This window comes from Gouania willdenowi, chromosome 6 (assembly GCF_900634775.1).
Source record: "Gouania willdenowi chromosome 6, fGouWil2.1, whole genome shotgun sequence".
Lineage (NCBI taxonomy): Eukaryota > Metazoa > Chordata > Actinopteri > Blenniiformes > Gobiesocidae > Gouania > Gouania willdenowi.
The window spans coordinates 12,221,738-12,248,278 of record NC_041049.1 but is presented as its reverse complement, the minus strand read 5'-3'; the positions used below and the strand labels follow the sequence as shown (position 1 = coordinate 12,248,278).

At 39.4% G+C, this 26,541-nt stretch overlaps 1 protein-coding gene across 6 annotated transcripts in view; it reads right to left on the bottom strand.

Annotated features, from left to right (window-relative positions):
- LOC114464323 (ELKS/Rab6-interacting/CAST family member 1-like) overlaps positions 1–26,541 on the bottom strand; it is a 135,503-nt gene that overhangs the window by 72,725 nt on the left and 36,237 nt on the right. For 2 of the 6 annotated variants that reach the window (XM_028448367.1, XM_028448371.1), the window contains exons 7-16: positions 23,091–23,165; positions 21,275–21,430; positions 20,290–20,382; positions 17,803–17,970; positions 17,558–17,725; positions 14,080–14,217; positions 11,451–11,591; positions 8,217–8,357; positions 6,977–7,170; positions 882–893 (exon numbers count right to left, since the gene is read on the bottom strand). In XM_028448367.1, the coding sequence (XP_028304168.1) occupies positions 882–893; positions 6,977–7,170; positions 8,217–8,357; positions 11,451–11,591; positions 14,080–14,217; positions 17,558–17,725; positions 17,803–17,970; positions 20,290–20,382; positions 21,275–21,430; positions 23,091–23,165 (1,286 nt within the window). The remainder of the gene's footprint in view (positions 1–881; positions 894–6,976; positions 7,171–8,216; positions 8,358–11,450; positions 11,592–14,079; positions 14,218–17,557; positions 17,726–17,802; positions 17,971–20,289; positions 20,383–21,274; positions 21,431–23,090; positions 23,166–26,541) is intronic. The other 4 variants (XM_028448369.1, XM_028448372.1, XM_028448368.1 and 1 more) reach the window with 3 other exon arrangements.

Here is a 26,541-nt window from a genome sequence, read left to right as displayed (position 1 = left end):
CGATACTGATCCGATACAATATCAGCACGAATCATACATACTTTTATTACTTATTTTGTAGTGTGGAATATTAGAAAAGGCTTGATCAAGTGATGTTACTCAAACAGAGAACAATAGTCAGCAATAGTAGGTTACTACTATTGCTGAACCACAGTCACCTATGGATAGAAGTGCTGGAGCGGAAAGCTTTATTGGACAGCTTATACCAGTGATTTTAGATGCAGTCCGATAAAATTCGATATTTGGTTTCTGGCTGATATCGGACCGATATCCAATATCAATATCGGATCGGGACACCTCTAGTTTCATTTATTCAGACAACTGGTTTTCAGGAAATTTACTTTGATCTCCTGACATGTTTCGACTGTCAACTGCCAGTCTTCTTCAGAGGCGTATGCTCATCGTGTTGGTGTTTCCTTAACTTCTGCATAATAATTCCAGCAAGTTCGTTCTGAATAATATGCTATGGTTTTATTTATTCAGACAACTGTTTTTCAGGATTAAACTACATTTCCTGAAAAACAATAACCAATAAATGAAACAATAGATAGATAGATAGATAGATAGATAGATAGATAGATAGATAGATAGATAGATAGGTAGATAGATACTGTATTCCATAGTTGTCTCTGCAGCAGATCTGAAGTACAGTAGTGAAATGGAGTTCCTGGCACAGCATTACAAATGAAGGAAAGAGAAATATATGAGAATGCAATAGCAGAGGGTGAGGTGAAAGTCAAGGAGTCTCCAGAAAAGATGAGAGTTTTTAAAACAGAGTGAAGGAGATGAGAAAGAGCCTCGGTGCAAGGACGATCAGTATGACAATGAAGGTGAAAGATGAGAGACTGACAGTGGAAGAGTAGCAGACGTGCAGTACTAACCTTGAGGCAAAACTGGGTATAGCAGGTGACAGCGTTGCATTGTAAGGATAAAAGAGTCGGGGGGAAAAGAGAGAGAGAGAGGAAAAGAGAGAAGAGTGAACGAGTAAACAGGAGTTGAGCGCCAGGTCAGCCAGTTTGATCAGTCTTAAAAGAATTGGAAATATATGAGACCGAGGCACATAATAAACTTTGGAAGCTGCAGGCAGACAGGAAGTCAGGCAGAGCAACGCAAACATCTCAACTGGGTAAAAAATTGCTTCTCAGACTTTTTCCAACAAACTTGTTTAAATACGATGAATATTTCGGGAACACTTTACTTGAAGTTTTATACATAAAGCTGACATTAGGCTGTCATTATCTGTCTTTAGCATGAATAAGGTGTCAGGAAGGCTGTCATTAAGTGTCATTTGCTAAATTATGACACCGTTGGAGCTATCATGGCTTTTGGAAGGATGAAGGGAGGGATCTAGTAGGGTTAAGGTTAGGGGTTAGGGTTAATGAAGGACACTTAATGACACCTTATTCATGCTAATGACAGGTGTCATGTCATAATAATTACAGCGTAATGTTAGTCTTTATGTATAAAACTTCAAGTAAAGTGTTACCAATATTTCTAACTCTAAAACATTTTTTATGTAAATTGCACTCAACATTTCATCCTAAACCCTTACGGACTCTGGTTTGAGGCTTTTTTAATGTTTTCAAGTGAGTTACAGGTTAATGGGGACCACCTGCCATCTAATAAACACAACAAGGAAGTTACAAGTTAAAATACTCCAACATTGGGCAATTTCAACAAGACATGGAATATTAAAGCTAAAATGGAAGATTTGTCAGCATAACATCAAAATTGTTAATTAATTTTTTAAAACAGCTGAGAGCGAGAAAGGTGGCTCACATCGACAGTCTGTCACAGGAATTAAAAAATCAGCCAAGGATAAGTTAGCAAACCATTTAGAACGTGTCTAAGAGAATTAATGACCATTACTGTCAATAAAAAACTATGTTTAAAATAAATCCTATTCATGTATGCGCCAAACCTCCGTCCTGTCATTCCTCTTCTTCCTCCTTCTCCACACTGTGATGCCTTATTTTCTCCCCTTCAACCCCTCATTTAATTTCTTTCTTAATGTTTTTCTTCCTCCACCACCACCTTTTTTTTTTCCTCTCTCTGTTTTCCACTCATCTATCCAAATCCTTTATTTTGGCCATCGGGGCAGATTTTCAGCTCCACTTCCCCCCAGTGTGAAGTCACTCAGTCTGCTCCAATTACCATCCTAGTTACTGAAATAAATAACCTGGTAGCAGTACAGCTGGACTCATATTCAATGGGGAAAGCAAAGGGGGCTTGATTTTTACCCTCATTCAAAGCACATCTGATGTTTTCATTAGAAGGGTCCCCATGACTCACTTATAGCTGTAGATTAACTTCAATGCAAAGCGAAAAAGTTCTAAAGCTCTACGTTTTGAGTCAAAGATATTGTGTGTAAGCGAAAAATCGATATATCACAGCGCGATTATTGTATCGTTTCCAAAAAATGTCCAAATTGATTTTTTTTTATCATGTTTTTTAAAGAAAAAACATTTGATTGCACTAACATATGCATAGCACATAAATGCCCGGACACTAGGTGTTAGTGAACCTTGTTAAACTACTTGTCATTATGTATTTTAGCTTGGAAGTTGATTGTTTATTGGTACTTGCATTGCAGTTAGTTACCATTTACTTGTTCTCGCAAGTTTTAAAAAATGAAATAGGTTGAATTTCATACCATTTTGTACTTGTAAAGGTGAAATTTGTAATTATTGATATTGTGATGTATATCATATTGTTTAGTATTGGGATTTATCGGGATATATCGTATTATGACATGCTAATCGTGAGTCGCATCGTATCGTCAGATTCATGGCAATGCACACCCCTAACAGATACTAAACAATTGCTCATCTCTCATAAACGAACACACACGTTAATCTTAAATTTGTATTTTGAGTGAATATACATGTTTTACCATGGTATCAATGCTAAACATTGTAATCACTGCAACCAATATAACCTCATGAATTCTTCATCTTGTGACCGCTTTAATCTGAATAAATCAGGGCTTAATTTAAAGATGACATACTTGCATTATATACTGGTACCATTATAGACCAACAGAGGTATTTAACTTGGAGACAGCAGAACACAGTAGGGTAGCTCAGAGCTGCATGACGACGAGTTATAAAATATATTCACCAATGATCCAAACATGTTTAAATTTTACCACAAAAAACATATAACTTAAAGCCGGGTTGAACAAAATTCAAAGAAAACAAGTGATTAAAACATAAAACTGTCTCAGAGAGCTGTCCGGACTATTGATGGAAGAAAAAGAGTGAAATAAACTCTGCAAGGCAAATATTCTCAGTTAAAGTAAAAATAAAAAAAGAGAGAAGCAGGAATAAAACAGAGCCACTAAATGAAAGAGTTGCATCATTGACAGGCACTGAGGCTCAAAGACATTTTTTTTTTTTTTTCAGCTCTATAGCAACTGTGGCGCCCAAGTGTGATGCTGTTTGGCTTGTCATATACTGCTGCAAGAGACAACAAGAACCTCTGCAAGTGCTTAGATGTGTATGAGTGCAAGCTGAACCAATTTTTTACACTGTTTTTTTTTTATTTTTTTTTATTCATACATCAGCGTGAAATCAGTACAGAGCAGTGATTCAATGCTGCAACTCTTTACCGGTGAATATTAGTGAGTTTACCTTTGCTACGTCCCCATTTGGAAAAGCCTGGGCAAGCATAAGAAATTGCTCTAGACATACATCATTTCTTCATCGGCAATTATTAGAATAACCTTGTGAATGGAACAGGAAAGGTTAATCCTTAATTTATTAGAGTTCAAAAAGCCAATAAGTTCTAAAGGCACACAATCTTTTAACCCTCCTATTATCCTCAAATATTACTAACACATTTTACCTTTGGGGTCAATCTGACCCCAGAGATATTTGCCTCCACAAAATGGTTTTCAGAAAATTGTTGACCAAGTTTTTGTGTCAGGCACTTTGTTTATTTCTTGAATACATAAATAATCCATTGATAATAAAACCATGATCTGTTCTCTAGCGCTACCATCAGGCCAAAATTTTAAATTAGAATTATTTTTATCTACTACATTAATGACCACAAGAGTATAAACCCTATTGGTTGTGGTGATGGTATGACCTTTACTGCAATGCCACTATCAGGTTAAACTTCAGTTTTAATGAATCTTGAAAATTGATTGATGTTGGTGACCCCCCCATCAACTCAAAAGTATCAACTCGACACATGCAGTTGTGTAAGGTCACACACACACACACACACAGACAAGTATTACACAGCTTAAACAGCCTGGAGTCAAATTGACCACAGAATAACAATGTGTGTGTGCAATGTGTTCAGCACATTGAAAAAATATCATCATGATAATTTCATGGTTAATCAATTGTACCCATCAAATTAGGAAAAGTCATGAAATGTGAAACAAAAAAACTATGTCAACTACTATTTTATAAACACTGAATTGGGTCAAACTGACTCCAAGAATAATAGGAGGGTTAAATGTTCCCGACTTAGGGGTGGATTCACTAAAAGTTTGGAAGTAATAAAACGTGTGCAAACGTCACTCTACACGCTGATAGGCTGTACAAACCCCAGGGAATCAGGGGTGCGCTGCTGCTGCACGTCGCAATGCGCCCTCAATCCATTTAGCACGTTTCTCTCTGATGAATATGTATAGTAGGCGGAGCTCACAAAGCGAGCAAAAAAATGGGAGGAGGACATGCAAGAAAATGAATGCAGTGGGCGCAATACAATTCATCAAATCTGGAACTGTTTGCGGTGATTGTTTTAACACAGGAAAATAGTACGACTGACAAGCAGGTGCAAACACACACGCAGAGATCTGCTGCAGTAAATGTTGACACAAAACACAGCGGAGATGGAAAAAACGGCTCCAATTAACCTTTCAATTAACACCTAAATTAATGTCGCCTCGGAAGCACAGCTCCAGTCAGCTTCTTTGTCTTTCTCTCCATGTTTTCACTGTCAATAAACTCTTGTGTTGTGTTGATGTCAGGCCAGAATCAGCTGATCAGATGCGTAATTTACGCAATGATGGACCAATGTTCACATATGAGAGTGTGCGTGACACAGCACTGCTCAGACCTGCTGGATGATGGTCAGTAGATCATCTTCAAATCTGCCTATTTTTCATGAACTGATCAGAGCAAAGTTACAGGACCTGACGAAGCAGCCACATTAAATTAAGGGGGAAAAATATAACTAGAAAAACCTTTTTGTTTATTTAGCTTTCTACATTATTAAATGTTTGTTCAGCCAACAGAGAAGTCCAACTGCCTCAAACAGCACTTCCTCAAATGTCATTATGTGCTTCTGTGCACCTCACCTCTCCACAATGAATGAGCAAAATGCAAATTTAAATAGGGCGGTCTCCACCACTTCTGCGCGCGCGCTAATCATTGCTGCAATCTAAGTGAATTCCTCGTAGCTGGCGAGGAAACTGCGTCACCAAAGGATTTAGGGACGCACCTGGTTTACCACCCTTTATTTCAGATCTTAGTGAATCCGCCCCAAAATTTATCTGTTTAACTGCAAACTTTTCTAGATGGGGAGGTTTCTTACCCGAGTGCTCTCATATCAGGGCCTCTGACAAGCAAATGTGAGTGTGCTCGTGCAGTGGTCAGACACCTCGGTGACTGACGGGAGAAACCAGTCACTCACGTTCCCAGGTAATCCCACACCAGCCCCCCCATTGGCTGCTGCTGACAGGCAGCAGGTGGGGGAGGGCCGTGTTTTTGCGACTGCTGAGAACGCCACAGGTGAGAGGAAGGAGTTCTGCAATATTATGAAAGCGCACTCACACAGAACCATGTGTAGATAAATGATGGTGTGATGGTAGGAAAAATAAAGCAAAAGCCAATGAGGAGAGGATGAAAGTAAGGGAAGAGATAGAGAGACATTCAATGATAATACGGTTTGAATAGGAGGAAAAAAGCTCATGTTTAAAGCTGCTGGAGACAAGTTATTTTCATTAAAGACAGTGTCGGCCTCATAGATCAATATATAGAAGATTATTTCTCAAAAAAAAAGATGTAAAAGGCAGAAATTGCTCCCTCAAAGCTTGTTTTCATCTCCATTGTAAACACTCTCTTATTGACATTGTCAGAGATGTTTGTGCATTGCATTGTGGGATGTGGAGTCCTGTCAACGTTTGCACCATTTTTGCTCTAGCTTGTTCACAGTATCATACTCCACAAGACATTACATTTTGGCAAGATTTGGAAAATAAACATCCGCCATTGTCTTTTGCCACAAATTTCAGTCCATGAACACACCACAAATGTGTTTTTGAGCAAAAAAACACAAGAAATCACGATAAGAATGAAATACAAGCACTTCTATGCATTGTCTACAGCAGGGGTTCTCAACCTTGAGGTCGGGACCCCGATTGGGATCGCAAAACACTGGGAGGGGGTCCCCTGATGCCTTTAATAAACCAAGAATATTTTCTGAAGAATTTGAGCAGATTTTTGCCATTTTTGTCATATTTTAACCTATTTTCATCACTTTTGCTTGCCCTTATTTTGCTCCTTTTAATGCATTTTTCCTACATTACTCCCATTTCTAACACTTCTCCATCAAATTTCAATGCCTTTTCTGCACATTTTTTCCACTTTTAAGACATTTTAGGTACTCAAAAACCCTTTACACCACTTTTCCTGCCTAATGTTACATGTGTTGACCCATTATTGGCACTTTTAACCTCTTTTCACCATATTTCATGTTTAATTTTGCCAAATTACCACATTCATGATTTGTCATGCCCATTATTTATTATTTTGGGGGTCGCAGGCTGAAAAGGTTGAGAACCACTGCTATACAGGACTCCACATCCCACAATGCAATGCAGAAGAGTTTACCAAAAATGTCAATAAACTCAAAATTACTTATGAGCAACAATTTCAACCTTTTACATCTTAAATATAGGAATGATTTAGGAATATTTGGGTTTACACTCTCTTTTTTCCATCTCGTCCGCTCTTACCTCTCTAACTCATGGATCTTCTTCTCCTTGTCATTCTTTTCATCCTCCATCTCTCTGAGGATCTCCAGTAGTCGCTCCACCTCAGACTGAGCTTTCCCAGCATCCTCTCTGTGCTGTGTCACTTCCTGCTCCAGGCTGTGGATGCGCTCCGAGAGTTCAGTGTTGGTCTGGGACTTGCTGGCTGCAGTCTGAGCCTGTGGAGACAATTTGGTGAGGTACATTAACCTCAGAGTGAAAGACACTTTAGGGTGCATGCCTTCACACCGGCATCTGGCCAATCCTAGAGTGGTTAAAAACTACAGCGTTTAAAAAGATAAATTACATTAACCGCATGAAAATAAATTCCAGGTACAACGGGCTGTGACGTGGTGAGGAGAAGCAAGGAAGTGACTCACTAACCTTCACGCTGTTGTTATTTCTGCCTATTTTGGCTGAAAATCATATATATTCACACTGTAAAATCTCAGTTTAAGTGCATCTGTAACATTTTTTACGAAATTAAAAGCTGAAAATCATGAAGGGCCATGCACACCTGTTAAAAAAACTCAAAAACAATTTATCGTCAACAGTGTGTTAAGTGGTTCTTATATTTGATCTGAGTTATATTAAAAAAAAGCTAATTTGAGTATATTAAAGTGAGTTGCTGTGTTTTTTTCCCAGCTCTGCTCAGGATACAAATTATATGAGGAATAAAACTAGACCTTCAAAAAACAAAGGAAAATAAAACAAGTCGTAACCAGCTTAGAGGTTAGCACGCAGCTGTGTGTGTTTCCCAGAAGAAAATATTGCTCTTGGGAAAAATCAACTTCTATGTCTGTGTGGGTGTGTATGTGTGTATGTGTGTGTGTGTGTCAGCATACGCATTGCCTTCATCCCACAATACATAAACCCTATTAGTTTTGGAAGACTACAGCAGTTTTCTGCTGTATGTGGAGAGAAAATGTTTTAGTGTCTGATGGTATAAAGAAATCAGGCTCGAGGAGACAGAAAAACAAACATGAAAGAGAAAAATATCTCACACACACACGATCACATGCGGAATGTCTTTTTCATTCATATCACAGACGCGTAAAATGACAAGAAATAAAGCCTCTAACTGAGGATTTATGGCTTTATATAGGCACTCTCACCTCTGTATTCATCACATCTGCTCATACACACACACACGCGCACACGCACAAATCTAACACGTTCAAGCTGTTTGATGTGTTCAGTGCATCACACACACATGCTCACACACCTTCTTCAGCATATTCTCTAGTTTGACACACTCCTCCTTTTTCTGCTCCAGGGTGATTTCCAGACTCTTCAACCTGCTGTCTTTCTTCAAACCGGAAGATGCCAAAAAGGAGGCCTTTTCTTTCAGATCCAACACTGACGTCTGATTGGGGACAAAAGACAAAAGGACAATAAACCGTCAATTCCACACATCAGAATCACAGCATTTATCTGCTTAGTGGCTAATCTGCTAACATCAACTATACAATAGAGCCATTACCCTCACATTTTGTTATTGAACCGGAATAAAACTCTTGGAGCTGAACTGAACAGTACTACATTTATGAAGTGCTGATAAAGTACAGAAGAAACCACAAAACACTATATGTGAGCTTTATCCTTTAAGTTTATTCTTTGAGAGAATTGGAGATACTACAATGATGACGTTGAGCCTAAAACATGCCCGCAATAATCATCATCGACTCGATCTAACTGTGCGCTTTTCACACGATCTCTTAACCTTTTGTAAATTATGGTAAATGTAGATGTAGACACAAGCACTGAGGGCTCAGAGGTTTAGACATCTGGTACCTTCAGTATATAACTATTCTATCACTACATGAGTTTTGCTTGTAAAACCGTAACATTGGCTAAATGAACAAACTTTGTCTCAATAATACTAACATACACACCTTTAAATTATCTGTGTACTGTTTTATAATGTGTTTATATCATCTATTGTTCCATTGACTTTTAACTTCATTGTGTACTGTTCTGTAATGTGTTTTCCTTGTGATTTATTGTGTTATTTTTTGTCTTATTGCCAGAGGTGGCAAAAGTAAAAGTATAGATACTTGAATAAAAAATAACTCTGGTAAAAGTATTAAAGTTGCTCCCTTACTTGAGAAAAAGTAAAACAGTAAATGCTACCAAATGTACCGAAGTAAAAAAGTAAAAAGTTAAACAAATGTCCCTTCAATAATAAGACAGGGCTTTTAAAACAGCAAATTCCATATCTTTTATTTTTTTAAGAACTTGTAGAATACTGGTAAATATGTTACCCTTTATTAACACCTGGAGAATTTAGCACACATTATAGATTGCAAATTGTAAATAAAATGTTTTAAGAAAAAAAAAATGCAAATGCTCAATTAAACCCAGAATTTTTAAAAACTTGAACATGTTAACCATAAAACTAAGGGACCTGCCAAACAGAAAAATCTCAAAATACCAAAATTTTGCACTTTTTACATCGTGGCATCATCTATGAAGGTCTTAAAAGCTCATTTTAAAAATGTAAGGAGTAGAAAGTACAAATATTTGTTTAAAAAAGTAAGGAGTAAAAGTTAAAAGTCACTAAAAAATACATCATCAAGTAAAGTACAGATACCAGAAAAACTACTTAAGTAAAGTAACAAAGTATTTGTACTTCGTTACTTGTCACCTCTGTTTATTGCTAAGTTTGTCTGTTACCTTCCTAGGGATTCCAGATGCAAATTAGCATTTTTTTTTTTGCTATATTTTTATTGTTGCTAAACTAGATTTTCATTATTTGTGCACTTTCACAATCAAATAAATAATAAATGTAAACATTATAGGTGCAAATTGTATTTTATATTGTGGCTATTCACAGTGTAAAACCTGATTTGATACAGGAGCTATAGAAAAAAGAGATATTTTATACCATCTAATGTTAGCCCCTGAAAACATCCATTAGTGTCTTCTTCTACTTTAAGGTGATTAACACTGTCTTCTCTTTGTTACATTTCCTTTGACCTCCACTCTCGCTCTCAGGCTCAGCCCTGCCATCCGTGACCACTCTCTCCACCCGTCTTTTCTGGTTTTTTTCCTCTTTTGGTAGGGGCAGTGAAACTGAAAACCGACGGGACCAGAGTCAGAGACATTCAGACGTGTAATTTTACCCTTGACTGACAATACCAACTCCAGACTAGTGCTCATCGTGTTTGACTGGGCTTTGGTTGAAGGAACTGCTTTGCTTACCCTGATTATATTTAGGTATGAACAAATACCGCTGTTGTCAGACAAACCCAACATCTGTGTGGCAGTCATTTCCCAAATTATACTAGAGTGCAACAGGTTTTATGTGTGCGGGTCTAAATAAAAAAAGTCAAAGTGACATACATATTTTAAAACAATAGTATAAAATGTAAGATAACAATCATTTGAACAAAGTAACATGTTATTGAGGTAATATTTTCACTGGCGTTTGTTTCTTTGTTTGTCTGTTAGCAGGATTACATCACAAGTATTTAACAGATTATGACAAAATTTAACCTAAGATAAACCTCACACCATTGGAAGATTCATTACATTTTGGAGGGAATCCGGATCAATGTGCAGTGGGGCAAAAAAGTGTTTGGCAGCCAACGATTGTGAGAGTTGTACCACTTAAAAAGATGAGAGAGGTCATAGGTACACTTCAACTGTGAGAGACAGAATGTGAAAAAAAAAATCCAGGAAATTACATTGTATGATTTTCAAAGAATCTATTTGTAAGTTCTTATATAAGTATTTGGCACCAACAGACATGCAAGAATTCTGGCTCTCACAGACCTGTTACTTCTTCTTTAAGAAGCTATTTTATCCTCCACTCTTTACCTGTATTCATGGCACCTGTTTGAACTCGTTATCTGTATAAAAGACACCTGTCAGTGTCCACACCTTCAAACGGTCAGACAACCACCTCCATGAACAAGATCATAGCGCTGCCTAAGGACACCAGATTTTTAAATGTATTAAAAATCATACAATGCGATTTCATTCTGTCTCTCACAGTTGGCGCTTTGGCAGAGGTTTGCGTTCTCTGAGTGCTCGGGTTTATATCTGTGATTTCATTGGTCTGTTTGTCCCTATGATACGCTGGTCTATGTCCCAGAGTGAGCCAGAATAGGCTCCAGCTCCTGGTGGACAATGAGGTCAACTCCTGAGGAAAGTCTATTCTTTCTATGCATACTTTGGTTCTGTATGTACCGGTAGTGACCATCATAGACCACAAATGTCACTACGTTGCCATCACGGCCAGAAAGTCCCTTCTCTGATCCATGTTTTTGTTGGCGTTGTCATGGGAACAGGAACGTTTTACTTTTTTGCCATTATCAGGACTCATGATGTGTTCTACAGCAACAGAGCTACAGGATTTTCCTGATGAGGCCATGGAGCAGTGGAAGAGTTGGAGTGTTTTTTCTAACTCGCAGCAGAATGAAGTGTTTGTGGGTTTCTCTGTGATTATTCGTACCTCACGGTCTGCCAGGTCGGCCTGGAGCTGGGACACTTTCTCCCTCAACTCTTTCAGCTCCTTCTTGGTGGACTCCATTTCCTCCCCCTTCTCCCGGTCGTCCTTCTCCCGCTGGTCCTTCAGACGCTCGATGATACGTTCCTGGAAATGAAGGAGGTGGAAGAGGAAGAGACGATGAAGTGGAAGAAGAGAGGGAGGGGCGATTTCAGGGGGAAAAAAAAAGGTTTCATACCATTCAAAACACAAAATACCAATAACAGTGCAATTAAACTTTATGTACATAGGAGCTTTAGGAGGATCTAACAGCCAGCAATAACTTTACACACGTAATAGATTTTGGCAAAAGATGCTCACACACAAAGATCCCCCACAACCTCCAGAACAGCGCAGCAGCAAGTTCACCTCTGAGTACAAAAGTTCATGCACATAAAATCTATAAAAAAAACAAATTTAGTCTATATGCTTATTTCTGAAATTCAAAGTGAAAAAACAGAAACTCTTACTGTAACAGAAGACAATCACACAAAGATGAAACTGATGAAAAATGAACATTAAAAAACATACTACTGAAATCCACATCGTATTCAATATAAAATACAACTAATATGTCCATGTCAAACATAAAGCAGCTTTTATACTAAAATAAAGAGCCTAGTGTTGTGTCGTAGGCTGACACATTATGGCACTCCACCTGTAACAGTTCAATCCTTTATCTTTTCCATTTGCTCCATAAAAGAGCTGCAGTTTTGGGAGATGCTCAGACGCAGTCATCGTGTTGTAACAAAATGATAGAGACATGTGTTCACATCACTTGTCAGCAGATATAATGTTAAGGCGTTTTGTTGTTTTGAATGCAGCATATGATTCTGCAGACTCATAAGCTTGGTGGTTGTAAAGTGATCCTTGCATTTTTTTGCAGTGCTTTTATTCAACCAATCTTGTATTTTAATGTGATTATGATAAACTTTTATTATTATTATCGCTTGTATTTCTCACAACTACCTTTAATGAGCTTTCCAAAGGTAAAGCATGGATTTAGTTTTCTTGTGCTGTTTTTCTGCAAACATAAACGAGAACCTTAAATCTATTAGATGATCACATGGAGCAGGGGTGTAAAACCCATTCTAGATCAGGGGCCAAATACAGAGCAGTTCATCTTTAGTGGGCTGCAGATTTTAGGTGGAAAAATGTGTAATTTAATCACTGATTTACACAATGATTCATGGTTTCTCTGACTTTTCTGCTTTCTGCTGCGGGCAAAATTGGAGGCTTTAAACAGCCGGATTTGGCCCCTGGGTTTGACACGTGTGACACAGAGGTTGATACAGCTGCCTTAGATTGTATCTTGTAATCACAAGAAAACAAAGTGCTATTATAAATAATGTGGGTTTATAAAAAAAAAAAAAAAGATGCAAATGCCTATAAGAGTTGTACAAGAGTTGCAGTTTTGTCCTCTTGCCAAGCCTCACACATTCTACTGACACTCTGAATATTAGCCACAGGACAATTACCATAATGTCTGGGCTATAAAGCACACATGCCGCATTACAATAATTTAGCAATTTCCTAAGAAAAATTCACACAAATGCCGCAGCCGAACATAGGCCGCACTCTATTGGCTGATGAGGGGGCCCTTCAGGCAACTTGGCCAATCAGAACGGACGGGTAGGTGGGCTGCTGTACTCAAGTTAGGTTTCAGGGAGATGTCCACGTTTCAACAGATAAGTTTCCTTTACATGAAGTCTCCTCCTCACTGACCCACGTCTACATATCAGTCCATTTACAGCTTTTTATGGTCAGTTTTTACTGGAACCAGACTGATACACAGCGTCGTCTGCTCTTCTTACCGTGAACTACCGCGGAGCGATCACAGCGAGTCGGACTCTGAGTCAGAACATGATCACGTTTGCTATGATGAGGCAGTGTGCATCATGACAAAATGAGTGATCAGAATGATTTGGTGCCAACAGCAACAATTTCATGTTAACAATTTTATTGTTCCACCTGGTCTAATGTGACAGAGCTCATTTTTGTGGCGGCATGAAGCTTATAAAACCAGGAAAAATACAAAATTTAGCCGCGTCATTGTTTAAGCCGCAGGGTTCAAAGCGTGAGAAAAAAGTAGCGGCTTATAGTCCGGGAATTACGGTAATAATTCTGTTTCCTGAGTTTGTGTGCAAAGACGCAAAGGAGATTGAGTATGTAACAATCCGCAAAGCAGCACAAAAATATATCAAATATTTTGGCGAAATGTCACTGGTGAATTTCCCAGCATCAGGATAAAGTGTCTCTAAAGATCAGTTGGAGCGGGGAGTCATAAAACAGGCAGTTAAGTGGAGTTTTTCTGCAACAAAATGTGAATATTCAGACCTGAACTGTGACCGATGAGTTAATTTGCTCCATGTGACTGCACATCAGGCAGTTCCTAATCTTTTATTAACACAGGCTGGGGGAGATTTAATAATAAAATTGCAAGTGTGATTATTGGGTCATTTCCATTCATCCTTAGACATTTGCTCATGGTGTGGGTGGTCGGCTGGTCATTGAGCTGTTATTAATCTAACCCTGCTCGTAAGTTGACCTGAGGTTGACCATCTGTGTGTGTGTGTGTGCGTGCATGTGTGCGTACCTTCTCAGACAGCGCCTCCTCCAGTGTTCCCAGTGCAGTGTCTGTGTTGGAGGTGTCAGTCTGCAGGGACTTGACTCTGTCTTTGAGGCCGCTCAGCTGTTTGTCTTTATCTCTCAGCTGATCCTGGAGGTTCTCAATCTGCAGAGAAAGAAAAACAGAAACAGTTTTGGCTGGAAGGAGATATGTGGAGCTTACAGCATACAGAGCAAATAAGGCAACCTTTGAAACCCATCCAACAGAAATACTACAAAGGATTTACAATTGAAATTATAGTTGGCGGATTTCTGATGGGTTGAGGACAATGGGTGAGTCCAATCACTATCGTTATGGTTTGAATTTAGTTAAAAGAATGGAAAACTCATCTCATTTATCAATGTGCTCACATGGTACACAATGGCATGTCTTGTGCAGGAATGCTAATATAAAGTTAAGCCGTTACCCCTGATAATTATTATAAAATAAAATCATAGTGTATGCCTCATTGATCAATTAATCAAACATCATTTACTCCAAGAATAAAGGAAAAAGGTTGAAATTACCGCTCGAAACTTAGTTTTCATCTTCACCCTAAATAGTCAGTTTGTTGATGTTTTCATGCATTGCAAGAAATGACAATAAGAATTAGAAGTAAAAACACTTCTTTGCATCCATTTACGCAAACATATTCCACATTAAAAAAAAAAAACCTTTCAAGCGGCAACATTTTCCCTTCCTTTAAATGATTATTGATTCCTTATTTTACAGCAATGGTTCCCAAACCTTTCACAGTCCCCATACCCCTTCAGACATTTAACCTATAGCCATGTACCCCCTACTCCTGCACACAAAAACATAATCATGTAATGTCATATACAATTTAGCCCTACAGTGAAATTTGACCCTGATTTTTTACCTATCCTGTTGAAGAATATCTGTAAGCACACAAGAAAACATCCTATTCACTTTATTTGATTTATTTAATTAATTAGCCTACTGGCTTTTTCAGTGAGAAATAATCTCTTTTTTGGAAAAATACATTTGTTGATTGAACATATGGCAGTAATACAACTTATTCATCACCCTGTAATACAACTCTTATTTTTCTGTCTCAGGCTGCATGAGGGGGCTCTGCATGGAGGCTCCTGACTGGTGGTCTATTATATTCTAGTTTTAAATGTTATCAGGCTGTTTAAAAAAATGTTTTCACGTACCCTTTATGACGATTTGCGTAACCCTGAGGGTGCCCGGCCGTACTCTACAGTATGATGCCTACACTATGATTTTATCTCATTGAAAAAGCAGCTTTAAGATGACCAGTGTGGACAGGTTTGCTCTCTACTTTCAGCAGCGTCCTGCAGATTTATGAATGTTTTAATATTTAGATCCATAAGAACCTGGGTCCCCAACCAGTGAGCCAGATGTTTTTTAGGGCTGGTCTTCAAAAAGTCCCACTGACTAAAATTGTGAAACATGCTAAATTTGGCAAATTGACAGTTTCTCAAACAAAATATACAGTAGGGTTCACTTGCTGGGAGAATCTAACTTGTTTGTATGTATGTAAGTTAGGGAGAATGTCACTTTTCAGCTTCCTTCTTTCCTTTAATTGTCTTCCAAAGTGTGAGATTATATCACAGAAAAAGGAGTCAGATTGGTATGCAACCTTTGATTCCACTGCAGCACACATTCACTGTGTGTGTGCGTGCGTGCGCCTGAGTGTATGTGTGTGCGTGAGCTTATACTGTAAAACATTTCCAGTACCTCATTAATCAACTGTTCACCTGACAGCTTGACTGACACATCCCACCTCCTACCCCCTTTTCCCCCCTTTTCTTCTATATACACACGCATGCGCACGCACGCACACACACACACACACACACACGGACATGCACACACTTGACATTGAGAGGCAGAAAGACTCTTTGATCCTGTCTGAATTTCCTCAAACTGACAGAGAAGTGCTGTTTGCTTGACACACGCACACACTAAACATGCACACGCACGCATAGGCACACACGCACGCACACACGCGTGTTAACAAAACAATCACCTCTTCTGCTCTTCTCTGCACTAACCAACAAATGAATGTGTGTGTGTGTGTGTGTGTGTGTGTAGTATAAGCTTGGACAGGATGAAGGAGGCTCCATCTCTGTCTCACACTGTATTCACTGTGACAGCAGCAGAGGTCATCATTTATTAAACAGGAGGAACTCATTAATATGCATCTGATTCTAAACACACACTCTCTTCTTCCTCCTCCCCCTCTCTGCTCTGCTTTGTGTCTGACAGCCTAATTGTATACATTTCATATTTAATATTCAGAGACTTCTAAAAGAAACCACTGGTTAGACTGGGACCACAAACAAAAAAGATTATAAATCTGAATGGCATTTTCCTGGGGATAATAAATGTTAAATAAAAATGTGAGATAGTACACTGGGGCAGTGTGTATACGGTGCACAACGGAGCTGTTGGAGGGCTTTAGTCCTGAATGCTTTAGATGTGTCCCACCTGAGGGGGAAATATTTTCTTAACCAGCTCTGCAACACTTCTATATTGCAATAAATGATAAATAAAGCAAACCCATGCAGGGATTTTACTCCTCACGGGAGACTTTGTATCTATTGTTGTGTGTCCAGTGTTCATGTTCTAATTGTCCTCCAGTTTCATTCTAAAACCTCTTTTCTAAACACCAGCAGAGCCGTGGAGAGTGAGCTTTGCCTCTGCCAAACACTGTCCTACAGCTCCACCTAGTGGTTGTTACAAGTCAACATGCGACACAAATAGTGGGGTTTTTTATCAGTTAGACGGCTTGATTCTCAAAAAGATTGCTGGAACTTGTGACAAATGAGGATAAAAGCAGAGAACATGTTGGTTTTAGACTATTTTGATGTGATGATTCCAAATATCCATCTTCCTAAGCTGAATTTCAACTTTATGCTCAAATTCACAGATTAAAACTGCTTATAGACATGGTTAGCTTAGAGATGATTGCATGCCAACAACTATGCAAAAGCTTGCGATGCAAATGTCGAAAAAACCCAGCTATGATGTACAGCACTATGCGAGTTTAAACGGAGTGATACCTGTGAACAACTTGTCTGCATGAACTCAAATGGATGATTTCATTCACAAATATTGTTAATATCATAAACAATTATCTTTGAACAATATGTTGCATTGCGGGGGTATGTGCTCTGCAAAGTTTGTTCTGTAATGTAATGTTACAAACTTTAAGGACATCCCAAGTTGATTTCACTAAACACTCTGAATATCACCTGATTGTTTGTAAAATGCTAAAGATTGGCCAAAATCAGAGGTTACAGCTTGGGAACATTGATATTCTGAATTTGCATATCCAAATCAACCATATAAGTTTAGTTCCACACTTTTACACCCAAATGCTTTTAATATTCCCCTTTTTCAGAATCCGGCCTAGTCAAAGTGTCATTTCATTGTATAACTTTGTGGAAGGAGTGCCAATGTGTGTGTTTTCTACCTTTTTCTGTAGCACAATAACTTTACGCTCCTTGACGTCGAGCATGTCTTTAAGGTCTGTGATTTCTCCTTGCACAGTGCTCTTCTCATCCGACATATCCGATATCTGCTGACTCTTTTTAGACAGGAGGGATTCCTTTTCCTCCAGGCGGAGACGCAGTGCATCCACCTACACACACGTGAAGGCTGATGGGTAATCTATGTTGACAGTGGTAAGAGAGATGTACACACTAACAGATGTGGTACCTCTGTCTGTAATATGGCAGCTCTCTGTTCCTTGGCGGTTAGTGACTCCTTCAGGACGTCCACGTGTTGTTTGCTGTCAGAAAACTGATTGTTAAGAGTTTCCAGTTTGGTCCTGAAAGCCAGGAGCTCGCTGTCTTTACGACTCAAGTCCTGCTTCGCCTGCTCCACCTGAACCGAACAAATGGGACAAAAAGAGAAAATACAAATGCTGCTCAAGCATTTCAAAAGAAAAAAATACAACAATCTTTAGCATTAAGAGCATGAAGTCAATCGTGCAACACAGTTCCAGCCACAAACCAAGACTTGTTTTTAAAAAACAAAACAATGCAGCAGTAAGACTAGAGTAGATCCAGACATAGACAAAGATCCCAGCAGCTCTCAGTTTATAGGAGAAAACAGGATTGAATTTAGGCCGAGCTGGACACGTCGTGCAATAAACAACCCTATGAAAGGAACTTCAACAAATATAAAAGAGCTCATGTTGTATGGAATGCCATATAAGCATACATTTGATATCAGTGATGTCAACCTCAGTTTAACTCTACTAGAACTCAAAATTAGAATGGATGTAATCTATTTTGGTTTCCTAGTGAGCGAGTAGACTTTATTAGTGAAGTAAAGAGTGTCACTAGTAAGCATATATGCTAATAAGGGGGCGGGAAAAAGCAACTGCAGGCTTTCCATTGGCTTTCAAGAATATTACAACCAACCAGGGTGTTGGATTTGGTTATTATCCATCCTACTTCATTTGTATTGGCTCTACTAGTACTACTAATTACATTTTTGGCTTTACTAGTGTACTACTAGTACTAGTACACTCAAAATAAATTTCTACCACTAATGTTTTTTAGCGCACTAGTGTGTGAGCAGATCTTACTAGTGACGTTTTTACTACTGACCTATTTTAAGTCGACACGTGCACTAAAATCTTTGCTATTAAAACAAAACTCTTGATTACTACTAGTACACTCAAAATCTCATTAGATTCAAGATATTTATTTGTCACATGCTCATACAGATGTGCAGTGAAATGAAAAGACTGTTTCGCAAGGCCATGCAATAACAACAAACACTCAATTAGTAATACACACTCTATATGTTTATATTTTTGTACATTCAATAATCCTTTTCAAAATAATTTTAACACTACTATTTTACTGGTCCCAAGACACTTTACACTGTTTACAGTATTCTATTCTATATTTTATATTTTGTACATTCAAATAAATCCTTTTTATTTTTTACATTATATTCTATTTTACCGTATATATATGTAATACTAATGGAGTGTTTGTTGTTATTGCATGGCCTTGCGGAACAGTCTTTTCATTTCACTGCACACCTGTATGAGCGTGTGACCATTCAAAATCTTGAATCTAATGAGATTTTGAGTGTACTAGTAGAACTAAAGGTTTTTGTTTTAATAGCAAAAGTTTTAGTGCACAAGTAGACTTAAAATAGGTGAGTATGAAAAACTTAAAGCTTTACTAGTAACACTAGTAAGATCTGCTCACACACTGTTGCGCTAAAAAACTTTAGTGGTAGAATTTTTTTTTGAGTAATATCACTAGTAATACTCGTAGACTGTCTTTAGTCTACTAGCAGTATGAGAAAAGCTAAAAATTCACTAGTAGTACTAGTAAAGCCAATACACATGAAGTAGGAGGGATTATAACCAAATCCAGCACCCTGATTGGTTGTAATATTCTCGAAAGCCAATGGAAAGCCTGAAGTTGCTTTTCCCCGCCCCCTTATTAGCATATATGGCTCACTAGTGTCACACTTTGCTTCACTAGCTAAGTCTACTCGCACAATAACAAAATTAAGTACTTGTACTCCAAATTTGAGCACGAGTAGAGCTTAACTATAGTTGATCACTGATATTAAATTTATGATCAAACGGCTGGTCATAACGTTTAATGTCAGTGTGCACATGAAAGGAATCATCTTAAAGAATCACTTTAACATTTTAAACAACAGATAAACACATGTTCAGTACGGTTGGAGTCAATCCTTTCAATCAAATCTATAATAATAATAATAATTTAATACCTGTGTATATTTACTGAATAAATCAATTATTACTTAATAATTCAACAAAGAACAAGTAGTTTACACACAATAATGCCCAGACAGTGTAGCTGAGACACATAAATAGATGACATACGATGTAGGTGTCTTTTAACACTGATTCCATGTATTGAGTGTGAGTTGCTGATTCCTTGATACACAGAAAGAATTGACCCATACCGTACTGCCAGAAGCTGAGAAACTAACACACACACACACACACACACACACACACACACACACAGCAGGAGTGAACTTTAGTCTCTTAATTTCAGACTTCTGCCCAAGTTAGGTAATCACACAGCTTGGAAACTAGTGAAGTAGCATTAGCCTGTTAGAAAAGAGGGATTAAAGGAGGAAAAGAAGGACGGAAGAAAAAAAGGAAAGGGTAAACAGACACAGTGTCGCGTCTCTTACTGCAGACACTTCGTGCTGAAGCTGATTGGCTCGTTGCTTTAGCTCCTCCTTCTCTTTTTGGCTGTGAGCTAGCTCCTCCTTCAGCTGCTCAACCTGGCAGGAGATGAGGGCGTCACCACAGATGCTTTACTGTAAAGTACGGTAGGCTAGCCTGGTTCCTCAGGTGGGTTTGTACCGATGAGAGCATTTAACAGACGCAAGGAACGGACAAAAAACTACCCATGATGCAAAGCCACGTGTGTCATAGACAAATATACGGATCAGCAGCAGCATGTATTTGAAAGAGCTCCTGCTTTATCAGGGTTATCTGTTTGATAAAGGGATTAAAAAAGCACTTAAGTATGAAATCCCACCTTTGGAGACAGTAAACAGTGCCTGCAGCTAATGATTAGTTTCACATATTAAAGTGAGACAAATAGGCTGCAAAATGTCGACTTTTAAAGCAGATGAGCAAATTCAATTAGTCATATTTAGGTTTAAGGTTAAACAATTCCTTGTTTTATTTATTTGTGAAAAAAAAAAATAGTGTCAAAACTAGCCTGAGCCTTATATTCTACAGGGGAAAGCTCATAAAAGGTTAAGGAATTCTCTGAAATGGAGGTTTTTTCTCCTGCCTTGCAGTTACACGTGTCCAGCTGCTGACAAAAAACATCACCATTTTTGAAAAATGAGGAGCTACAAAATGCTGCGTGAACTGATTGGATTTCCCTCTCCAACAGGAGTAGCGTTTTGCTCCATCAAGCCATAAATCTTTGTCAGAAATCTATGGCTTTCTCTTGTAGGCATTCTGTAAAACTGAAACTGATTTTGTTAGTGAGAATTTGCTGATGTAAGCATAGTGATGCAGGCATAAATATTTATAAAGGCAGGATTTTCTCGAGAGGCGATGCTCTACTCATGTCTATGTTGATTATCTTTTTTAAATGCAAGTTTTCACCACTGAGACAAACATACAGCGAGAACAACTAGTGTTTGCTTCTTTCACCTTGTTCTTCATGAACTTTGAGTGTGACCTGTAGACCTCCATCTGCTTGATCTCCTCCTCCCTCTCCTCGCTGCTCAGAGCTCCGTTTGACTTGAGCATGAGCACCTCCTCCTCCAGCTCTCTCATGCCGCGCTCCATAGAGCTGATTTTAGCATCCTGGCAGGGAAACAAACAAGCACAGATAAAGCAGGAGGAAATACTGTGTCCTACTTTTACTTATTTAACAGATTGGGCCTGGATCGACTCATTTCCCATCCAGTGTTGTTTACTTGATTTAAATGAATGAGCCTAAGCATACAGCAATACAACATCTTAGAAAGTTTCTTAAATCTATTTTCATATATATTTCTATTGATCGAATTGCTTACTTTGCTTTCTTATTTTATTATTTTAAATTTACAATTTATGAAGAATATCATTTGATCTTCTTCATTCATAAATAATGAGCTATATCTATTAAAATATTACATACATTTTAGAAATGAAGACACACTGTACGATATATCCTGATATATCCCAAAACTAAATAATGCAATATGAAAAAAACAATACAATATAGGTCACGGTATATCTCAATATCTATAAATACAAATTTCACCTTTATTTATTTTTTTTATTATTTATTTATTCAGTTTATTTCCGACATGGTTACATTCACTTTTTTTTTTTTTACATTATTTTTTAAAAGGAGACAAGAGAAGCAGTTTGCTTATCTGGGTCCCGTCCCCTGTTTTACCATCGTAAATTTACATGGGTTTACATGTCTCTCTGGTCAAACATTCTTGAGTTGTTCTGAACAGTCCTTTTGTGTATTCTCATCTGTAGTCAGTGGTGTCTTTTTTTTTTTTATTCCTCCTCCTCTCTATCGTTGTTCGTGTTGGCCTTGTTCCCTGCCAGACGTTGTTAGCATTCCTCCAGTGCAAGAATAGTTCCTCTTTCGAGGGTGTTTGGAAGTGTTTTTCCCTTTTCATCCATGGTGTCACCAGTCGGGAATGTCTCTTTTGGACACACAGGTTTGCAGCTTGTTTTGTCTCTACATCAAGGTTAATCCAGCTGTTGTTAGTTCTATTGGCAGTGTTGTATTTTCTACTGTTAGATTTAACTTGTATAAAAACATTATTATATCTTAGTTCATAAGCAAGGTAGTAATTTCATTGTACAGGAAAACGTGTTTCTAACTGCACATATGACAATAAACACTGAATTAAAATTTAATGTAATCCTTAATCACCCCACCACCTAGCAATTGAAATGAATAAATGACAGACCTTTTTTACTCTTGGTTTCCACATTTAATTCAGTCTCCGTAAAATAATCAGTCTGAGTTTTGTTTCCAGTGTTTATATAGATCTGGGTCCATATCCATGATTACCATCAGTAATGTTGTTGTTTAGGTGGATCCTTTACAAGTACAAAATGGTACAAAATACAATTTATTTCATTTTTTTTTTAAAACTTACTAACTACCTGTATTCGAAGTGGTATGTTTATCAAACTGTCATAAAACAACTTTTGCTTCTATAACATTTTGTAATTCTGTTAAGTTATTTTTTTAAGTAACCAGATACATCTATAAAAGTGTCCAGTATGTTTTATGAAAATAAAATTCTAAAGTCAACTTCCAAGCTAAAATGCACAGAGAAGTGAGGTAGTTTAACAAGGTCTGATGTGGTTCACTGACACCTAGTGACAGAGCGCAATTAAATCGTTTTTTTTAGTTAAAAACTTGTATAAAAAAATCAATCGCGCAGTGACATATTGTGTTATATCATCAAATGAATGTGTTCTTACATCCTTAATATAAACTCATATTTACCTTCATTTCGATGACCGTCTGCAGGGCCTTGGTTTTAGTGGACTCTGGAGCTGCTTCGTATCTCCTGTGCAGCTCCTGAGGGACACACACACCGCGATGCTCAGCAGAGGCATGGAGCGAGGGGTTAAAGGAAGAAGCAGGTGGAAGAAGAGGAGGAGGAGCCCGAGCCCCAGGAGGAGGATGGAGGGTGGGCTGGATGGCAGGTGTGGGCCGAGGAGCGGGAGCAGGAAAGGGCGGGACGTCCTTCAGTGAATGATGAACTGAAGAGGTGATGATGAAAGAGGGATAATGGGGAGGACAGGGAGAAGGCGGGATGGCGGAACGGTTGGTGTGGCCGTGTGACAAATGGGAAGGGGAAGGGAAAGAGGGAGAACAACGAAGAGGATGGTGGCGAGTTGGGGAGAACGGGGACTGGGGCTTGAAAGGCGGCGACACGTGAAAAAGAGGTGGGATGGGGATGGAGGGCGACGCGGGGAAAGAGGGGAAGATGGGAATGGATGGAGAAGTGGGGGAGACACGTTTCCCTCGGACACCGTTGGAGGCTTTTAGCCTCCTTGGGTCAATCCGTCCGTCCCACATCCTTCAAACTAAAAGAAGCAATGCCTTCAAAGGAGGTGATTTGTTACAAGTTAATAAGGGAATTTCAATGGCAAGCCGTTTAAACTTGTGACAAAGAGGAAAAAAATAGATCCCAACGCCTCAGAAGTTGATGTAGAAGTTGAAAGTGGATGAAAAGTATTTTAAAACTTAAAAATAATCCAATAAATATTCCTTTTCTTAATCTTTTTCAGCATAAAAAACAATGCAAGAAGAAAAAAAAGTGATATTTATCTCTGGAAATCCATGCGTTATTTTTCCACCCAACCAAAAACATTCAATTCAAAGCTAAATCCTCTCCATCGTGAAGCTAATGCCGCATCCAAACTCACAGGTCAAATGTAATAAAACTAAGACATGAGAGCGACAAGAACAAGGGGGGTGTAATGGTAGATGTGCGGTCTTGTAAAATAATAAAATTGAGGGCAGAAAAAAAAGTTAAAAGGGGAGGGGAGGTCACAGCCGCGTACGCTTCACTGCTTTTCTTCAGAAGACGCACATTTAGAAGCCTAACAAAGATGGCTAATGCACAGGACTGCCAGCATAAAGAGCTCACAGGAGTGAAAGGGATAGTGTGGTGGCATCATAGCTCCAGGCCCTGACTGGGATGCTGTGGATGCACGTGAGCAGAAAAACAGACTCAAACACAAAACATATTAATGTGTACGTGATCTTTGAGAATTACAAACTAATGCTTCTCATGAAAAAAATGCTTGGCTTGGATTTATAAAACACATCTGACCACAGTCATAATGTTTGAGGTGAGCTGCATAATTAGCCATAGCTGACTTGGGGCAGTCTACTCAATGACTACTACTAATATATAAAAAAAAAAAAAAAAACTCTTCCTCACCCTCCGCGGGCGGTCTCTTTTTTCCTCCAAGCTCGGGTCCTCTACCAGAGGCCTGGGAGCTTGAGGGTTCTGCGCAGTATCTTTGCTGTTCCTAGAACTGCACTTTTCTGGACCGAGATGTCTGATCTATTTCATGGGATCTACTGGAGCCACTCCTCCAGTTTGGGGGTCACTGCCCCGAGTACCCCAATGACCACGGGCACCACTGATGCCTTCACCCTCCAGGTTTTCTCCAACTCTTCTCTGAGCCGCTGGTATTTCTCTAGTTTCTCGTGTTCCTTTTTCCCGATGTTGAAGTCGCTTGGTATTGCTATGTCGACCACAACAACTTTCCTCTGCTCTTTGTCCACCACCACAATGTCTGGTTGGTTCGCCATTACCATTCTGTCCGTCTGTATCTGGAAGTCCCACAGGATCTTGGCTCGGTCATTCTCTACCACCTTTGGAGGTGTTTCCCACTTTGACCTTGGGGTTTCCAGCCCATACTCTGCACAGATGTTCCTGTACACTATACCAGTCACTTGGTTATGGCGCTCCATGTAAGCTTTCCCTGCCAGCATCTTACACCCTGCAGTTAAGTGCTGGATTGTCTCATTGGCCTCTTTGCACAGTCTAAACCTGGGGTCTTGTCTGGTGTGATAGATCTAGGCCTCTATTGCTCTGGTGCTCAAGGCCTGCTCCTGTGCAGCCATGATGAGTGCCTCTGTGCTGTCCTTTAGTCCTCTGTCTAGCCATTGGTAGGATTTCTTGATATCCACCACTTCAGTTATGTTTCGGTGGTACATCCCGTGTTGGGGCTTGTCCTCCCATAATGGAACCTCCAGCACCTCATCTTCTGTTCCCCATTGTTTAAGACATTCACTGAGCACGTCATCTGTTGGAGCCTTGTCCTTGATGTACTTATGGATCTTGGATGTTTCATCCTGGATAGTGGCTCTCACACTCACTAGTCCTCGGCCTCCTTCCTTCCGGCTAGCGTACAGTCTCAGAGTGCTGGATTTGGGGTGGAACCCTCCGTGCATGGTTAGGAGCTTTCGCATCTTAACATCTGTGGTCTGTATCTCATCCTTTGGCCAGCTTATTATTCCTGCAGGGTATCTGATTACTGGCAGGGCATAGCTGTTTATTGCCCGGGACTTGTTCTTGCCATTGAGCTGGCTTGTTAAGACCTGCCGTACTCGGAGGTATTTGGCCGTAGCCGCTTTCCTTGTCACCTCTTCGAGGTTGCCATTTGCTTGTGGGATTCCGAGGTACTTGTAACTGTCCTTAATGTCTGCTATTGTTCCTTCTGGGAGTGAGACCCCTTCTGTGTGGACTACCTTCCCTCTCTTAGTCACCATCCGACCACACTTCTCTAGTCCGAATGACATCCCAATGTCTGCACTGTATATCCGGGTGGTATGGATCAGTGAGTCGATGTCTCGCTCATTCTTAGCGTACAGCTTGTGTCATCCATGTAGAGGAGGTGACTGATGGTGGCCCCGTTCCTGAGTCGGTATCCACAGCCAGTCTTGTTGATTATTTGGCTGAGGGGGTTCAGGCCTATGCAGAACAGCAGTGGGGACAGGGCGTCTCCTTGGAATATGCCACATTTGATGGAGACTTGGGCAAGTGGCATGCCATTGGCTTCAAGGGTGGTTTTCCACAGCCTCATCGAGTTTGCAATGAAGGCTCTTAGAGTCCTGTTGATGTTGTATAGCTCCAGGCATTCAATGATCCAAGTATGTGGCATTGAGTCATAGGCCTTCTTGTAATCAATCCAGGCAGTGCTCAGGTTAGTATGTCGGGTTCTGCAGTCTCGAGCGACTGTTTTGTCTACCAGGAGCTGGTGTTTGGCACCTCTGGTATCTTTCCCGATTCCCTTCTGAGCTGTGCTCATGTATTGATCCATGTGCCCGCTTATCTTAGCCGCTATGGTGCCGGACATGAGCTTCCACATTGTGGAGAGGCAGGTTATTGGGCGATAGTTGGATGGGACTGTACCCTTTGAGGGATCCTTCA